This window comes from Acipenser ruthenus, chromosome 2 (genome assembly GCF_902713425.1).
Source record: "Acipenser ruthenus chromosome 2, fAciRut3.2 maternal haplotype, whole genome shotgun sequence".
Taxonomy (NCBI): Eukaryota; Metazoa; Chordata; class Actinopteri; order Acipenseriformes; family Acipenseridae; genus Acipenser; species Acipenser ruthenus.
In genome coordinates, this window is record NC_081190.1 from 87,078,902 (window position 1) to 87,096,669 (window position 17,768).

Genomic DNA, 17,768 nt, shown 5'->3' on the forward strand with positions numbered 1-17,768 from the left:
GAGGTGATAGCTAATAGAAAGGCTGTCTTCATACAGAGATACTTCACCTCTATGGTATCTATGGGCTCAAATGGGGCCTTAGTGAGAGCCTCCAATACCACGTCTAGACTCCATTCGGGGAGGACGTCCTTTCTAGGAGGACATAACCGCTGAGGGTCGTCAGTATACGAGCGCTCTGGGATACTGAGTCAATGGAGACATGGCATGCAGATATGGCTGCTAGGTACACTTTTAATGCAGAGGGGGATTTACCCGCATCTAGCAGATCTTGCAGAAACTGTAAAATAATTGTATAGTGCAATAAATGTGATCATGGCCTCTGGCCATGCACCAATTTTGAAAATATTTCCACTTGTAGGCGTACAACGCTTTTGTGGAAGAAGCCCTAGCGTTCTGCAGTGTATTGACTACTGCTTCAGTCCCATTCAGGGGCCAGACCCACAGATGGAGTTTGCCCAGTTCTGGGTGCCAGAGGTTGCCTTTCGCCTGACTGAGGAGATCCATGCGCAGTGGGATCTCCCAGGGCTGGCCTTGCAGCAGCTGGCAGAGGTTTGAAAACCAAAATCTCCTGGGCCTTCTGGGGGCCACCAGGAGAACTGTTACCTCGTCTCTCCTGACCTTCTCGAGGGAGGCAAGGAGCAGCAGTATAGGCGGGAAAGCATACAAAAGCGCTTTGGGCCATTCGTGGGCTAGGGTGTAGACAATGGGTTGTCTCTGCCATGGCAAAGAGATTAACCTGGATTCACCAAAAAGTTCCCACATGCTCTGCACCACCTGAGGGTGCAGTCGCCATTCTGACGGGTGAGGACCCTCCGTCGTACAGCCCAGAGGGACAGGAAGTGCCTCTGTGAACCTGGAGGAAGTTAGCGGCTCGCTCCAAAAGTGCCCGAACCAAGCCTGAGGGTGCTGAAACCTCAGGCTCTGAGACAAGCTCAGAGCTGGGGACCGTTTCTTGGGTCAGGTCTGGATCTTGAGTCTCTTCTCGTAGGAAGGACTCCTCATCCCAGGAAGCCGCTAAATAAAGCGCATCCTGTTCCTCTTCGCTTATGACAACGTCCTGCTCTTAAACATCTGGAGCAACCATCGGCAGAGTTGGGGTATACTCCAGGGCAGATGCTGGTGGTAAAGCTGGGACAGGCGCAGGGGATAAAGCCTGCTGCCTGGCCAAGAGCTCGAGTATTTGGGCCAAATGGCCCTTTAACTCAGAAATGTCCCTCGCCTAGTCCGCATTTCTCGCTTGCTTCCGACCCCTCGAGAGTGATCTAGAGCAGTTGCCAGTCGAACGGGCTGGAACCTGCATGTATACTGTGCGCTGGGCTTGAGGTAGGCGGAAAGGGGAGATCTGAGACCCCGAGGCTGAAGACGGTTCTTCGAGGCTGGCCGCAGAGGCCTCGTCTGTGAACTGTGCCATCCTTTTGTGCAGGGTCTTTTCCTTGGAGCCGACGCAGATAGTGCAGGACAGAGCCGAAGCACAGAGGCACCGAAAACCTTGAGGGAATCAAGTGCGCTGATGCAAGAAATGATTTGGACCGTTGGCGTCGAAGCACCAAGACGTTGAGGCCCTGGGGCACAGAGGGTGTTGAAGCACAGAGGCTCTGAGGCACTGGGGGTCAAGGGTACTGAAAGCACCGAGGACACCACTGCAGGGAGCTCTGAAGCGCCTCAGGCATCAAAGCGCTGAGGAGTCGAGTCCTCGAGGTACCGAGGCTATGGAGCACCAGGGACCCGAGGATCTTGAAGGTACTGGGGCACAAAGCTTAAAAGCCTCGAAGCGTCGAAGTGCCGAGGCGTATAGTCCTCAAGGCACCGAGGGTGTCAAAGAACAGAGGTACCGAGGCTATGTGGTGCCGGGGCACTGAGGCCACCGATGTGCAGGGCTTAAAAGCCTCGAAGGCATCGAAGCACCGAGGCATAGAGTCCTTGAGGCACTGAGGGTGTTGAAGCACCGAGGTACCGATGCAAAAAGCCTTCGAGGCATGAAAGCACCGAGGCCTACAGTCCTCGGGGCACTGAGGCTATGGAGCACCGAGGCACGAAGTCACCGATGTCGAGGAGCACTTGAACATCTAGAGCACCGAGGCACCAAGGCTTTAAGGCTTTAGTGCACCGAGGGCACAGAAGCACCGAAGCTCTAAGTTTTTGAGGCACCGAGGACTCGAGGGTACCGCAGGCGTCGAGGCCTAGACTCTGGGGCGCCAAAGCACTGAGCACCAAGTACCGAGGGCAAAGCACCAAGGTACTGAGCTGTGTGTCTTTGTCTGGGCTGCTTGCAGTCACACAACCAGGAGCAGTGCGTAGCTTGCAACGGTGTGGAGTGTAGCCTACAGGCAGTTGCAGTGCAGTCACACAACCAGTGCAGCGCAAAGCTTGCAGTGGAGTGGAGCAGTCTCCGATGTCATCTGGATTGCGTGCAATACACAACCAGTGCAGCGAGATACTGAAGCTCAGATTTTCTCAGCAACCTCTTGCTAACTTTTGGATTTCTGTGCGACAAGAATATCCAGAGCTATCACCTGCAGCTCTGAAAGTACTCATGCATTTCCCGTCTACCTAACTTTGTGAATTAGGTTTGCACTGACTTTACTAAAAAACAAGTACAGGACCCATCTCGCTATTGAAAATGACTTTCGCCTTTACCTCAGCCACACGGAGCCCCGTTTCAAGCATTTATGTTCATCCATGCAAGCTAACCTCACCCATTAGGTAAGTAATGTATTTTTTTAAAATATATTATTATTATTTTTTACACTGTTGGCGGTAAAAATATGCAATGGCTATATTTTAGTTTTGTTGATATTGCAAAGTAATGCATGTTTTACTTATCAATACTAACTATTCTGCAGTGATAGGGGGCAGTGGGGTCGCAAAGTAATTTTTATTGGTAGAAGGGGGTCGCAGTGCCACGAAGTTTGAGAACCGCTGACTAGACAGCATTCAGAACTGGGCAGACACATGGCAAATTACATTTAATATAGAAAAGTGTAAGGTACTGCATGCAGGCAATACAAATTATAAATACCAAATGGGAGATACTGAAATTGAAGAAGGAACCTATGAAAAAGATCTAGGAGTTTATGTTGACTCCGAAATGTCTTCATCTAGACAATGTGGGGAAGCTATAAAAAAGGCCAACAAAATGCTCGGCTATGGAGTGAAAATTGTTGAATTTAAATCAAGGGAAGTAATGTCAAAACTTTACAATGCATTAGTAAGACCTCATCTAGAATACTGTGTTCAGTTCTGGTCACCTCGCTACAAAAAGAATACTGCTGCTCTAGAAAGAGTGCAAAGAAGAGCGACCAAAATTATTCCAGGTTTAAAAGGCATGTCATATGCAGACAGGCTAAAATAATTGAATCTATTTAGTCTTGAACAAAGAAGACTATGCGGCGATCTCATTCAAGTATTCAAAATTCTAAAAGGTATTGACAATGTCGACCCAGGGGACTTTTTCGACCTGAAAAAAGAAACAAGGACCAGGGGTCACAAATGGAGATTAGATAAAGGGGCTTTCAGAACAGAAAATAGGAGGCACTTTTTTTTTTACAGAGAATTGTGGGAGTCTGGAACCAACTCCCCTGTAATGTTATTGAAGCCGACACCCTGGGATCCTTCAAGAAGCTGCTTGATGAGATTCTGGGATCAATAAGCTACTAACAACCAAACGAGCAAGATGGGCCGAATGGCCTCCTCTCGTTTGTAACCTTTCTTGTGTTCTAAATGGTCCATAAAGGTTGCCCTCCCCTCGCTTCAATAGTTGTCCATTATCTCTTTAATAATACCTGGTAATTTTACTAATTTGTACACACATATTTGTTGCTACAGCAGTACAGCAGTACCTGAACTTTATTGTGAGTCATGAAGGCCTGCTTGGGCTGTCTTCCCAAATAGGTATTCTAAGGAAAAGAAAACCAGCATCTGACTTATCAATCGCAGAACGAGTAAAATATCAACATACATTTTAAAACAAAAGTACAACAAACATAGAAGTTGTTGACAGAAAGTTAGTTTATTATTTTCTGTTTCACCTTTACCACCTGATTCTGTTTTCAGATCTAGTCGGATGATAAATTTCCAGGCAATGTAAGTATGAACAAAAGGTAAAACCTTTGCCAATAATCTTTGAATCTTTTGCACTTGTTTATGCTGCTACAGCCAATGTAGCAAAACATGAAAACATCAAGTCACTACATAATGTGCAATTACAAATGTACCCACCAGAGGGCTGTGTTTGGTGTGTGAAAGAGATTTCAAGGTCATGGTGTGGGCAAAACCACAATAATAATATAGTCGCACACAAAAGTACACAAAATCACAAATAACGTGATTTCTATAATTTCTAATTGTTCTATTGTAAGATATAAATTAAAGAATAGATTTGGCTTTATAATAAAACAACAAATTATTACATAACATGCAAAAACTAATTTAATACTTTGACAAAAGTATTTTGGCACCCTTATATTAGTATTTTGTGTGCCCACTCTTTGCTGCCTTTACAGCTTGCAGTCTTTTCTTGCATTTTGAAACCAGTTCCTGGCATATTTCCAGAAATATTTCTGCCCATTCTTCAACACAGAGCGTTGAGTTCTGCAATCGACTTTGGTGCAACAGCAGCCTTCAATCAGTCCACAACATCTCGATGGGATTCAAGTCTGGGGACTGAGATGGCCAATCCATAACTGTAATCTTCCTTTTTTCAGAAATTCCTTTCTAGACTTCGCAGAATGCTTTGGGTCATTATCCTGCTGGAATACAAACTTCCATCCAATAAGCCTTCTAGCACTGATTAACTAATGAAAGTGCAAAATGTCTTGATATTTTGCAGCATTTATTGATCCTTCTACAATACAAAGGTTGCCAGTGTTTGAGGAAGAAAAACAAGCCCATACCATCACACAACATATTGCTTTCTTGGGTGAAAAAAGTTTTATTTTGGATTCGTCTGACCATAAAATTTGGTTGAAGAAATCATCAGGCTTCTTCAAGTATTCAATGTAAAACTCAAATTGCTTTTGTGTATTGTTTTAAACAAAGGTTTGCATCTTGGTTTTAACCCATGGACATTCATCTTGTTAAGGTATCATTGAATTTCTTGGCCATCTTCTCTCAATTTTTGCGTCAAATCTTTTGCAGTAATCTGAGGATTTTGCCAGGCTGCTTGAACAATTTTCTTCCAGATTTTACAGAAATGTTTCTTGGTCTTTGTGGCAATGTGCCCCGTCCCTGTGTGCATTTGTGTGTTGCGTGCGTGTGTAAATGTTGGTGTATAGTCATTGGTACACGGGATATAAACGGGTCTGTGTTTCAAGTGTGATTTTAAAAGGTAGATTTGTATTTAGGCACGAGGAGGGCACAAATCACTTCACGTGCTGGTTAAACGTAATATGTGAGCACGGGGTTGCACAGAATTAATTCACGTGCTGGGATTCAAGTGAATAAGTAATTAGTAATTGAATCCCAGCACAACAGTATATATAGATGCACGTTTCTTTCACTCAGGGTTGGGTGTTCGGTGAGTGGAGAACGAGTGTGGAGGAGGAGGTAAAAAGAATAAACCTTTTATTTTCTGTTCTGTTTAATTAAATGCTGAGCAAAAGCATTCGCTCAGCTTCACCAAACCACCCCTCTCTGTCTGTTTATTTCCTGCTTCTGGTCTGACGCCACCCACTCCGGCCGTCTTTGTGACAGTCTTTGTGAACAGGCTGGCTGTAGGGGTGACGTCAGGCCAGAAAGGAACAGACAAGCATGGTGAGTCAAAACAAACAAACAAGTATCGTGCTGGTCCTTCCAGCACGAAATAGCAATTGTTATTTACTTTTTTAATTTACTTTTATTTACTTTTACTCTCCTTCTCTCTCCCTTTCTCTACTCACGAACACACAACCCCGAGTGAGTGAAACACTGCCTCTTTTATGCAGCTGTACCGAGACTCGATTGCTAATCAATCATTCAATTTGGAATCTTGGTACATCTGCACATTAACTAATTTGTTCACTTCCCCGTGCTCACATACAAATATCCCTTTTAATCTATATGTGAAGTGATTGTGCCATCCTCATGTCTAAATAAAATTATATATTTTAACCCATTTACATCCTGTGCACCAACATCTATACACCAACATTAACACACCACACGCAACACATACCACAAAATACACACAGGGGCGGGGGCACACTGCCAGTCTTCCACGCCTGGAGCTAGTTGCAGTAGTTCTTGTTCTCTGTGTTTTTCAATAATAGCCCACACAGTGCTTTTCGGTAAAGTCTTTCTGCTATTTTCCTGGTAGTTTCTCCTTTTCCGTTTAGTTGTATCACTGCCATTTCTGAGACCGTTGCTGTACTATTTAGCTTTAACCAGTTTGGTTGCTTTTTTTTTTTTTAAATCACAAATTTCCAATATTATGTATTCTATAATTATCATCAGGTGTTGTTTTTTAATCATGATAATTGTTATTAGCAACGAACTGGCTTCATATGAAATATGTTGATTGCCCAAATACTTTTGTCAAAGTATGAAATTAGTTTTTGCATGTTATTTTTCATTTTATGCATATTATGTAATAATTTGTTGTTTTATTATAAAGCTAAATCTCTCATTTATATCTTTCAATAGAAAGATTAGAAATTATAGAAATCACTTTCTTTGTGGTTTTTCTCACTTTAACTGCCTAAATAATTATGTCTATATATACACATTCCTTCCTAATTTAAATAATTAGTCAAAGTGTGAAAAGGTTTTCAAGTGTTTGTTTATAAATTTCCAAAAAAATGCTTTTTTTCTCTCCCAGTTGACCACATCTGGCCCCTAACAAGAAGTGTCAGCATATTCCTATCCCTTGCCAAGAATATACTGAAATGGCAGTTATAACAAATGCTTTCACAATTACCTTTAATAAAAACAGTTATTTTAGTCTTTCTTAACCTGTGTCGTCATATAACTGGACTAAAATTGACCTTAATTTGCTGTATGTCAAAAAGCTTGTTTTACCTTAATGACCAAGATGTACATACAGGCACCTCCACTGAAAACCTGTCAACAGAGTTATTCCCTTAAACGCATCATCAGCTATAGGAAAACAATTTTAAGATTTTTTTTTTTTTTGTATATTTTTATTGGAAACGGTTAACAACATTTTTCAGTGTTATTTAAAAAGTACTGTTTGTGAAAATGTTATATTGGTTAACTTAGTTTTGTCTATTATGTGACAAATGTCTCCTACCTAGTCTTGTTTTTTGGGGAAGTTTTACTATACGGCAAGGCCATTTGGTTGCCATCTAGCACAGCCATAGATTCAAATGGAAAATTAAAAATTTCCAAACATAAAAAACACACACTAAATTCTAGTAAATGGTTACTAGTTTCTGCTAGTGTCTCGTATAATTTTGTGAACTGTAGAACTTGTGTTACCTTTTATTAAAAAGTGTCCAACTAAACTTAAAACTTATTTGATAAAGTTTCACACCTAAAAAATAACAATACAAATCTAGAAATACTTTGTCATGTTGTAACCTTAAAAACACAAACACCATAGGAAAAAAAAAGAAAAATTCCACTGTGACGTAAGCCATCATGCACATTTTTGTTTTATAAACTGAAAACGTATGTATTGTAACATAACAAACATATGTTGCATGTGTGAATAGGCACAAATTATTATTATTTTTAATAAGACACCACAAAAATGCAGTAGCTTTGATATAATTAAAGATTCACAGATTTCAAATTTGAAATGCTGAATTCAAATGTTACAGCACCACTGCAACTCACTTATCAACCAAGAGTACCGAAGATCAACAAGCCTCAGCTGTTCCCACTATCAAGCCAATCACTTATTTTCGCCCGCTCAACCCAATCAACAGACATTATGAAGCTACAGTAACAGAGGCAAGGGCTCAGCCTGACCAGGACTGGTCTCTGAAGCACATTAAGCCACTCACTACTTTCCTCTCTACCCCACGGATTTTGTATATTTTCATTTAAGCAGTAAGCCCTGACAGGTGATGTATTGTTTTGAATAATGGCACCCCCTCAGTGTGTTGCGAGTCACAAGACTGAAGACATTTGGGAAACTGGATTGGTGAGAGGTTTTTACATAGCTGGGATGCAGCACAGCAGATAAGCCATTGAAATGAATAGAATAATAATCCTGTTTAATACATCTTGGCTTGCCCGACACACAGAATTACAATTTGTAGAATAAAGCATTTTGCAGTGTTTTACAGCTATGTAACAAAACAATTATTTTATTTTTTTTCCCCTTTGGTGGTTAATCACTTAACACAAAACATTGAACCGTTGACAAAATTTCTAACACACATTTGTAACTATTTAGGTCGTATCTCTGCAAACAATCTGCTATAAAGATTAAGTGACATTCACTCTATTAAAAGGAAGCTCTTGAAGCTCTTTGGTAAAGACATTTAGTGATTGCCGTACCACATATTGTCTCACCCTTATACTGTAATCAAAAATTAATATTTCATCTGTTTTCTGCCACCAGTTGTGTGATTAGCTCCCGGGCATCCTGAACACTTGAGGGAACCTCTGAACCATTCAGTTTCACATGCGTTCCAATGATGAACAGCTTCCTCTCGTCACCAACTTCAGATAAAGACAATGCGTCATGGAGTTCTGTAATGCCACAGGCCCCTTCAAGATCCTAAAAACACAACATAGTTGGACTTACTATACATTTTTCAACTCTGGTTTTGTGTGTTGTTGCAGTTGATGGACCTAAAACTTTGCTAAAATATCTCCCATTTAGTAGTGAACTACTACTGGCGAACTGGTAAACATTTCACTGACTTTTCCTCAACTTTTTAAAAGGTGGGGAATTTTTCTTGGTCATGGGTCAAGATTCAATTTTACTTTCTTCAGAATGAGATTTGTGTGTATATATATATATATATATTATATATATATATACATATACACATATATATACATATATATATATACATATATATATATATATATATATATATATATATATATATATATATATATATATATATATATATATATAAACACACACACACACACACACACATACAGTGCCTATAGAAAGTCTACACCCCCTTTCAAAATGTTCACCTTTTGTTGCCTTATAGCCTGGAATTAAAATGCATTAACATAGTTTTTTTTTTTTTTTTTTTAATTTATCTACACATCCTACCCCTCAACTTCCAAGTGAAAACAATATTCTAGAAATTTAATTAAAAATAAAAACTGAAATAGCTTGGTTGGATAAGTGTCCACCCCCCTCCTAAATTAGCTCAAGTGTAACCAATCGCCTTCAAAATCACACACCAAGTTAAGTGGCCTCCACCTGTGTTAAATTATAGCGATTCACATGATTTCAGGATAAATTCAGCAGTTCCTGTAGGTTCCCTCTGCTGGGTAGTGCATTTCAAAGCAAAGACTCAACCATGAGCACCAAGGCACTTTCAAGAGAAGTCCGGGACAAAGTTGTTGAAAGGCACAGATCAGGGGATGGGTATAAAAAAATATCAAAGGCCTTGAATATCCCTTGGAGCATGGTCAAGACAATTATTAAGAAGTAGAAGGTGTATGGCACCACCAAGACCCTGCCTAGATCAGGCTGTCCCTCCAAACTGGATGACCGAGCAAGAAGGAGACTGATCAGAGAGGCTAACAAGAGGCCAATGGCAACTTTGCAAAAGCTACAGGCTTTTATGACCAAGACTGGTCAAAGTGTCCATGTGACAACAATATCCCAAGCACTCCACAAATCTGGCCTGTATGGTAGGGTGGCATGAAGGAAGCCATTACTCAAGAAAGCCCTCCTTGAATCCCGTTGGAAGTATGCAAAAAAACACTCAGGAGATTCTGTAGCCATGTGGCAAAAAGTTTTGTGGTCTGACGAAACTAAAATGGAACTTTTTGGCCTAAATGCAAAGCATTATGTTTGGTGCAAACCCAACACAGCGTATCACCCAAACAACACCATCCCTACTGTGAAGCATAGTGGTGGGGATGTTTCTCATCGGCAGGGACTGGGGCACTTGTCAGGATATAAGGGAAAATGAATGGAGCAAAGTACAGAGAAGTCCTTGAGGAAAACCTGCTGCCCTCTGCAAGAAAGCTGAAACTGGGACGGAAGTTCACCTTTTAGCATGACAACGACCCAAAGCACACAGCCAAAGATACACTGGAGTGGCTAAGGAACAAAAAGGTAAATGTCCTTGAGTGGCCCAGTCAGAGCCCTGACCTAAATCCAATCCAAAATTTGTGGCATGACTTGAAGATTGCTGTCCATCAACGCTCCCCAAGGAATGTAAAGAATGGTCAAATATTGCCAAATCTAGGTGTGACCTGGAAGAGACCTATCCCAACAGACTCACAGCTGTAATTGCTGCCAAAGGTGCTTCCACCAAGTATTAACTCAGGGGGGTGGAGACTTATCCAATTATGATCTTTCAGTTTTGTATTTTTAATATATAATTTTTTCTCAATAAAAACTATTTCCCCCTTAACAGTGTGGAGTATGTTGTGTAGATAAGTGGAAAAAAAATCCTCATTTAAATGCATGAACTCTGAGACACTGACACAACAAAATGTGTAAAAAGTTCAAGGGGGTATAGACTTTCTATAGGCACTGTATGTATGTATGTATGTATATATATATATATATATATATATATATATATATATATATATATATATACACACACAGTGCCTTGCAAAAGTATTCAGACCCCCGACCAATTCTCTCATATTACTGAATTACAAATGGTACACTGAAATTTCGTTCTGTTTGATATTTTATTTTAAAACACTGAAACTCAAAATCAATTATTGTAAGGTGACATTGGTTTTATGTTGGGAAATATTTAAGAAAAATAAAAAACTGAAATATCTTGCTTGCATAAGTATTCAACCCCTGTGCTGTGGAAGCTCCCAGTTTACAATGATGAAAAAAATTGCCCTAACAAGGACACAATAACCTTACCATTGGCCTCCACCTGTGAACCATTAAAGTTGCTGTCACATTTTCTGGATAAAAACCCCACTGTTGAAGGATCATTGGTCAGGCTGTGAATCTGAAGGAAAATGAAGGCCAAAGAGCATTCTACACAAGTTAGATATAAAGTAATACAAATGCATAGATTAGGGAAAGGGTACAAAATAATATCCAAGTGTTTGGATATCCCAGTGAGCACAGTTGGATCAATAATCAGGAAGTGGAAGCTGCATCACACCACCCAGGCACTGCCAAGAAAAGGCCGTTCCTCAAAACTCAGCGTTCAAACAAGAAGGAGACTTGTGAGAGAGGCCACAGAGAGGCCAACAATCACTTTGAATGAGCTACAGAGTTCAGTGGCTGGGAGTGGAGTAATGGTGCACCAGTCAACCATATCAAGAGCTCTGCATAACACTGGCCTGTATGGGAGGGTGGCAAGAAAGAAGCCGTTAATCAAAAAGTACCATCTGAAAGCACGTCTGGAGTTTGCCAGAAAGCATGAGAGTAACCCAGCTACGATGTGGGAAAAGGTTTTGTGGTCAGATGAGACCAAGATAGAGCTTTTTGGCCAAAACTCGAAGCGCTATGTGTGGCGCAAACCTAACACTGCCCATGCCTCAAGACACACCATCCCTACAGTGAAGTATGGTGGTGGCAGCATCATGCTGTGGGGATGCTTCTAATCAGCAGGGACTGGGCATCTTGTTAAAATTGAAGGAAGAATGGATGGAGCAAAATACAGGGAAATACTGCAAGAGAACCTGCTTCAGTCTGCTAAAAAACTGAAGCTTCTGAGGAAATTCACCTTTCAGCAGGACAATGATCCCAAGCACAAGGCCAAAGCAACATTGGAGTGGCTCAAGAACAAAAAGGTGAATGTCCTACAGTGGCCCAGTCAAAGTCCTGATCTCAATCCCATTGAGAATCTGTGGCACTATTTGAAAATTGCGGTCCACAAGCGTCGTCCAACCAACCTGAATAACCTGGAGCAAATCTGCCAAGAAGAATGGACCAAAATCACTCCGACACTGTGTGCAAAGCTGGTACATACTTACCCCAAAAGACTTAAAGCTGTTATTGCAGCGAAAGGTGGCTCTACCAAATATTAATGTGTGGGGGATGAATACTTATGCAAGCAAGATATTTCAGTTTTTTATTTTTCTTAAAAATATTTCCCAACATAAAACCAATGTCACCTTGCAATAATTGATTTTGAGTTTCAGTGTTTTAAAATAAAATATCAAACAGAACGAAATTTCAGTGTACAATTTGTAATTCAGTAATATGAGAGAATTGGTCAGGGGTCTGAATACTTTTGCAAGGCACTATATAGAGATATATATATATATATGTTATGTACAATGGAAGTTTATTTTTGCAGTTTTTTTATTGACAAAAAAATGCCTCGTCACTCTAAAATTGCTTATTATTTTTGTTCAAAGTTTTTGTTCATAGTCAATGGAATGACTGATCAAGATGTGACATTTATCAAGTATTCTAAAAAAAAAAAAAACAAACAAAAAAAAAACACTTGCCTGCTTATTTAGTAACACCACTAAAGGAAGTTGGGCGTCTTCTTTGATCAATTGATGCAAATGCTTCTTTGCTGCCGGAAATCGGCTCGGGTCAGCAGAATCCACGACATACACCAGCACCTGGGCTTTCTTGAGGTACATGTGCCAGTATGTCCTCAATGTTCCACTTCCACCTACTGCAAAAGAAGAAAAAACACACGTTAAACTTGTCCAATAAAACAGATCAGTTTTGTGCAACAAATAGAAACACCGAGTACAGTATGTTGAACACACGTTTGTGTTTTAACTGACATTCACATGTATTCCTAATTTTGAGTGTTTCAAGTCATGACTGGCTGACAGCTGCTTTGGAGTCCACAACTGCACAAATGACCTTATGACCTAAAAGAGATGAAACCAGACTTTGATGCAGATTTCCAGCCCAACTTGTTTATTTAATTTTTTTAAATGGTCTTTTCCATTGTGGCCAACTGTATCTTTTTTGTCCAAACTTGAAATTGGTTAACCAAGTAAAAATTACCAAAAAAAAAAATACAAATCATCCATTCATTTACATTTGAAATGAACAGACTATTACCAGCTCTTCATTCTAGATATTTACTTATGATTAAGGCTACGATTTTGGCACAGTGATTTTTACTACATTTCACGGACGAGTTGCGGGAAAAAAACAATAATTCACGGAAAGGTCACCAAATAATGTAGCTTTAGCTACATCAACATACACAAGAGCGTTTAAATAGTACACCAAAACCAATAATATAAAGACTATTGCTTTTGACTGCTGACAATATTACTTTAGAGTACAAAACTCCTTTCACACCAGTGTAACATTTTTCTTTTCGAATACTGTACGATGCAGGCTAGGGACGTAAAGTTGGTTGCCTACTGCCGATTACCAATTGCTTTTTCGTTTACAGACATTTCAGTGTGCAAGGAGAGACGAATCGAGTTCAGATTTCCTATTTCCTTTTTCATTGAAATGGCTGCTGCTGCCGATTGCGTTTTCATTTACACATAGCGTCCAAGGAGAGATGAGCAGCTTTAAGATTTGCGATTGCTTTTCAGAGGTTTCAGTTAACATGAAGAGAAAATAAATCAGTCCTGTTTAAGTAGTTTTAGCCACCCCTGGAATGCTACTATTCACACTATACATAGAACAATTACATGAAACCTGCTTTAAGTAGTTTTAGTCACCTCAGTGACTAATCACACTATCTATCTATATATACCTGTATATATATATATTTATTTAAGTAACTGTATATAAAGGATGATTCCTAGTCTACAGGAGAGTGTTATTTATATTTGGTATGTAAATGTATCTTTTAAGCTGTATCTTATCAATAATATTGTGTTGTACATTTCCCCATTGTTGTGTATACAAAATTTACACCCATAATCATTTTTTCTATTCCTTTTCTCTCGCGGCACCAACTGTATTTTGCACATTTTTCAATTTTTTTTTTGGTTGCTTTTGGTACTGTTTTATTTATTATCCAATTTGTTCACGGTTTTCCCATGTTCCCATCATGTTGAAGTCTCACTGTAGTTGTCAGATTTGAGCTGGCAAGGCTAAAATAAATTTTAGAAACAATAATGTATTTTTTCTAAAAAGCATCTCCTCTTTTTTGTGGTTTTTGTTATCTGTACTAAACAGGGTGAGTCTCAGACTATTCAACTTTTTTTTATTTTTATGGAAGCCTAGTGTGTGCACATTCATTTAACATATGACATGTACCTGTGACCTTTATTGTTAAATAGTTATAGGCACAAATCTAACAGTGAAAAAAAAAAACAGGCAAAAATAGCCTAGACTTTTTATTCCCAACCTCACTGGAACAATCCGTTACTATACTATGTCTTGGCTCAAATTCTGGACATATAATTTACACTTCAGTTACCAATCATTTTAAATCTAATGTCTGGATGATATTATGAGAAAAACAACAGCATGTGATCTGTTAAATGTAAATTATGGCTGAATGGAAGCTTGTGAATGCCTCCGACATTGCACAACAGAAAAACAGTTATGACTGGCGTTTTTGTGATTCTTTATGCACAGTCAATTATTTGTGACACAGCTAATAAAACATTTTTATTATCGTGTTCAAAATGAAATGGTAGATATTTTTTCTTCAATAATAAGAATGAGACGTTTAAATTGGTAGCCTACAGAGCACTGCCCCATTTCCAAGATTTCACAGACTTTTGTTCAAATTCACGATTGCCGTGATCTCCGTGACAAAATCGTAGCCTTACTTATGACTACACACATTTTGGTAATGCACTGACTGGCCATAAAGTTACAGAATGTGGCCTGATCCCTTAATTTATGTTGTCACGTGACATGTCATGTGATCTGTTAGACCAATATAGGTTATGAATAATGGGAAAGCAAAAATATCTCTTTGACTTTACAAGATACATGATAATGGGTATCCATCCAATCGACTTGTCCTCAGTGGCTACGCTGACCAACATGTCCATTGACAGTTTCCATGAATGGCAGAAACCTCTAGCACTGGACAAGATACACCTGTTTCAGATGTATTGTGGACTTCGGCAGCAGGTCATAGGTCACCAATTTATTGGCTAGTCACCAGAACACATGTTAATTTTATGGAACATCAGATTAAAAAGAAAGGCATACTTTCTAGGAATTCCATTTGGACATCTTCTGTATTGATACAAACAGCATTGAAACCTTCAGTGGGGGACACTTTTCTTTTCACTGTCCCGGTGGCCAGACAGTGCAGGATACTGGTCTTCCCAGCTCCATCTAAACCCAGTACAAGGATCTGTTTGTTTGCAGATTTCACCTTTAAAATGAGATTTAAGAAGAAAAACACAAAGAGTGATTCTTAAATATAGCTCCAAGTTTCTGCCCAAATGCCAGATACAATCAAATACTGAAGACAAAATAACTGTTTTGACACTTGTGTTACAGGTTACAGCCCCCAACAGTACAGTTGCCTTGAAGGATACAATTAAGTAATTATTTTAATATGATTCACAACCACACAGCAAAGCTCATCTGCAGTGTGACGGTATAATGCTGCTCAATTTAAAGCCATTTAATCCAGGAGATGACGTTTTAATCCATGCTCCGCCACTTTACTCTAAGACCTTTTTGCTTGTTATTTTAGCTACTTTAGCTACTGTATCATATAAAAAAATATACAATGTTTCTCTCTTTTTCGTGTACATACATATATATATATATATATATATATATATATATATATATATATATATATATATATATATATATATATGCGTAATAATAATAATAATAATAAATAATAATAAAAAATAAATAATAAATAATAATAATAATAATAATAATAATAATAATCTACACCAATAAGTCATCATCGGCAATTTATTTCATCATAGTAAAATGTTTCATACGTTGCAAAATCCGGTGAAAAAACGTACATTCCTCACTGGATAAATCATGGTGTGTCACAAGTATTTACTTGCCTAGACATTATTGTTGAACGAAATCTAAACATGTATTCAAAAATCAAGATAAGCAAATAAACTATTCAAATCTTACCTCTCTAACTAAATTGGGTTCATCACTCGGTTCATCTGTGGCTGTCTGTTGTTTTCGTCTTGTCGATGCCACATAATTCCAGATGGCATAAACAACGCCTCCTGTAACAGCAAAACCAGCCCCTACCAGTCCTATTTCTCTGAAACCAGGCATAATCCAACGCATAAAACACAGACTCGTTTATTTAATCAAAATATAACTATCAATGAGCTCTAATTCCAAGCATGACTTGTACTCATTGCATAAAAGTAAAGAAAAAAAAAAAAAAACCCAAAAACAACTTGTAAAAGTTATTATCAAGTACTACGCTGTACAGTACTTAAAGTTGGTGATGAAACGGAAAACAACAATCAATTTATTAAGATTACCGTTCTGCCTTTGTTTGCACAAGATGAAGTAAGAGCTAATTCAGTTTGTTACGTTATAAAAGTAATGCTTTCTCGGTAACTGTTATCTAAAAAATAATTGCTTTACGTTCACTAATAATTAAAACCCCACCATTGAACGAAGCATCTTGAAACTGACGGCCCAGTTCAACCCTCTGACCTCTATCACGTCGCAAAAAGAAGTTGGAAACCCCGCCTCCTTTAGTTGATTGGCACTAGCAGGGAGAAGAGCAATGGAGAGGAACACCCTGTGTCGTTTCAAAAACTTTAATACGGGGCTTCCTTATTTTTATACATCAAAATATATTTTTAAAAGGGGTGAATTACTTTGATATATTTTTCAGTTAGGGTTATATTTTTCAGTTATATGTTTTTATTAAGTGGTTTTAAATTATGGTCTTTTTTCCCGTCAATTAACGCTAAAATGTTTAAGTTGTTGAAGGCAGAAAATAAACCCAGACTACCGGTTTTCAACAATGTATAACTCACCCCATCTAAAAAATGCCAAATGTGTATATTAATTTGGCATAGTGGGAATGATAAGTCCAGGAAGGCACGTTTCAGGAGGCATTAGATACCACAAATCGTCTACAATATAATCCCTTAAAATTTTTGCAATGTACCATAAAAGGGAAGTTTGGTGTAGAAAATTATTTTTCAACATTCCAGTGAGGCCTTATAGTCACAAGTCTGATACACAGCAAAAGACTATTGTCTGCAGGTTTAATGTATTTTGATTTAAACTACACGACATAAAGTAGTGGTCCACTATGAAAGGCGCTAATATATATATATATATATATATATATATATAAAGATTGATTGACTTAAAAGGGTATAAAGCTGAGGCCATAAATGCATGTCTGGTTTAAATGGATTTGTATACTTGGTACCATATAAAGTATTTTTAAAAGTTACATAACATCCTGTATTGTTTACTGCAAATACATTATTTTGCTGTTGCTTTATTCTGTTACGATACATGATACATAACCATAAATATTTTGATATTTTTACACACACACCCATCCAGGTACAGTAATGAACTGAACACATTTCACACATCTGCATCTTGTTTCTATCCACATCAGTGCAACATTGTTGATGCTCTCATTGAATACCAACTGTAATTTCTGTACTGTGTACGACGACAACAAAAGGTGACACTGCGTTTTAGATCAGATGTTTATGTCAAGGTTCAGAATACACTTACCCTCAAGGGTTTGCATAATATTGCAAATATGAAGTCAGTACCTCAAATAGCATTTGAAAGTAGACAATGCAGCGGTGACAGC

The 17,768-nt window shown here is 38.8% G+C and overlaps 1 protein-coding gene across 1 annotated transcript; it reads right to left on the reverse strand.

The window, feature by feature from the left end:
- Nucleotides 1-6,363: 6,363 nt before the first annotated feature.
- On the reverse strand, nt 6,364-16,639 carry LOC117408548 (ADP-ribosylation factor-like protein 9). The gene is made up of 4 exons (XM_034013630.3): nt 16,088-16,639; nt 15,179-15,347; nt 12,526-12,701; nt 6,364-8,665 (listed from the first exon to the last, which is right to left on the reverse strand). The coding sequence occupies exons 1-4, from the start codon at nt 16,250-16,252 to the stop codon at nt 8,486-8,488; spliced, it is 690 nt and encodes a 229-aa protein (XP_033869521.1). The 5' UTR covers nt 16,253-16,639; the 3' UTR covers nt 6,364-8,485.
- Between the last annotated feature and the right edge of the window lie 1,129 nt (nt 16,640-17,768).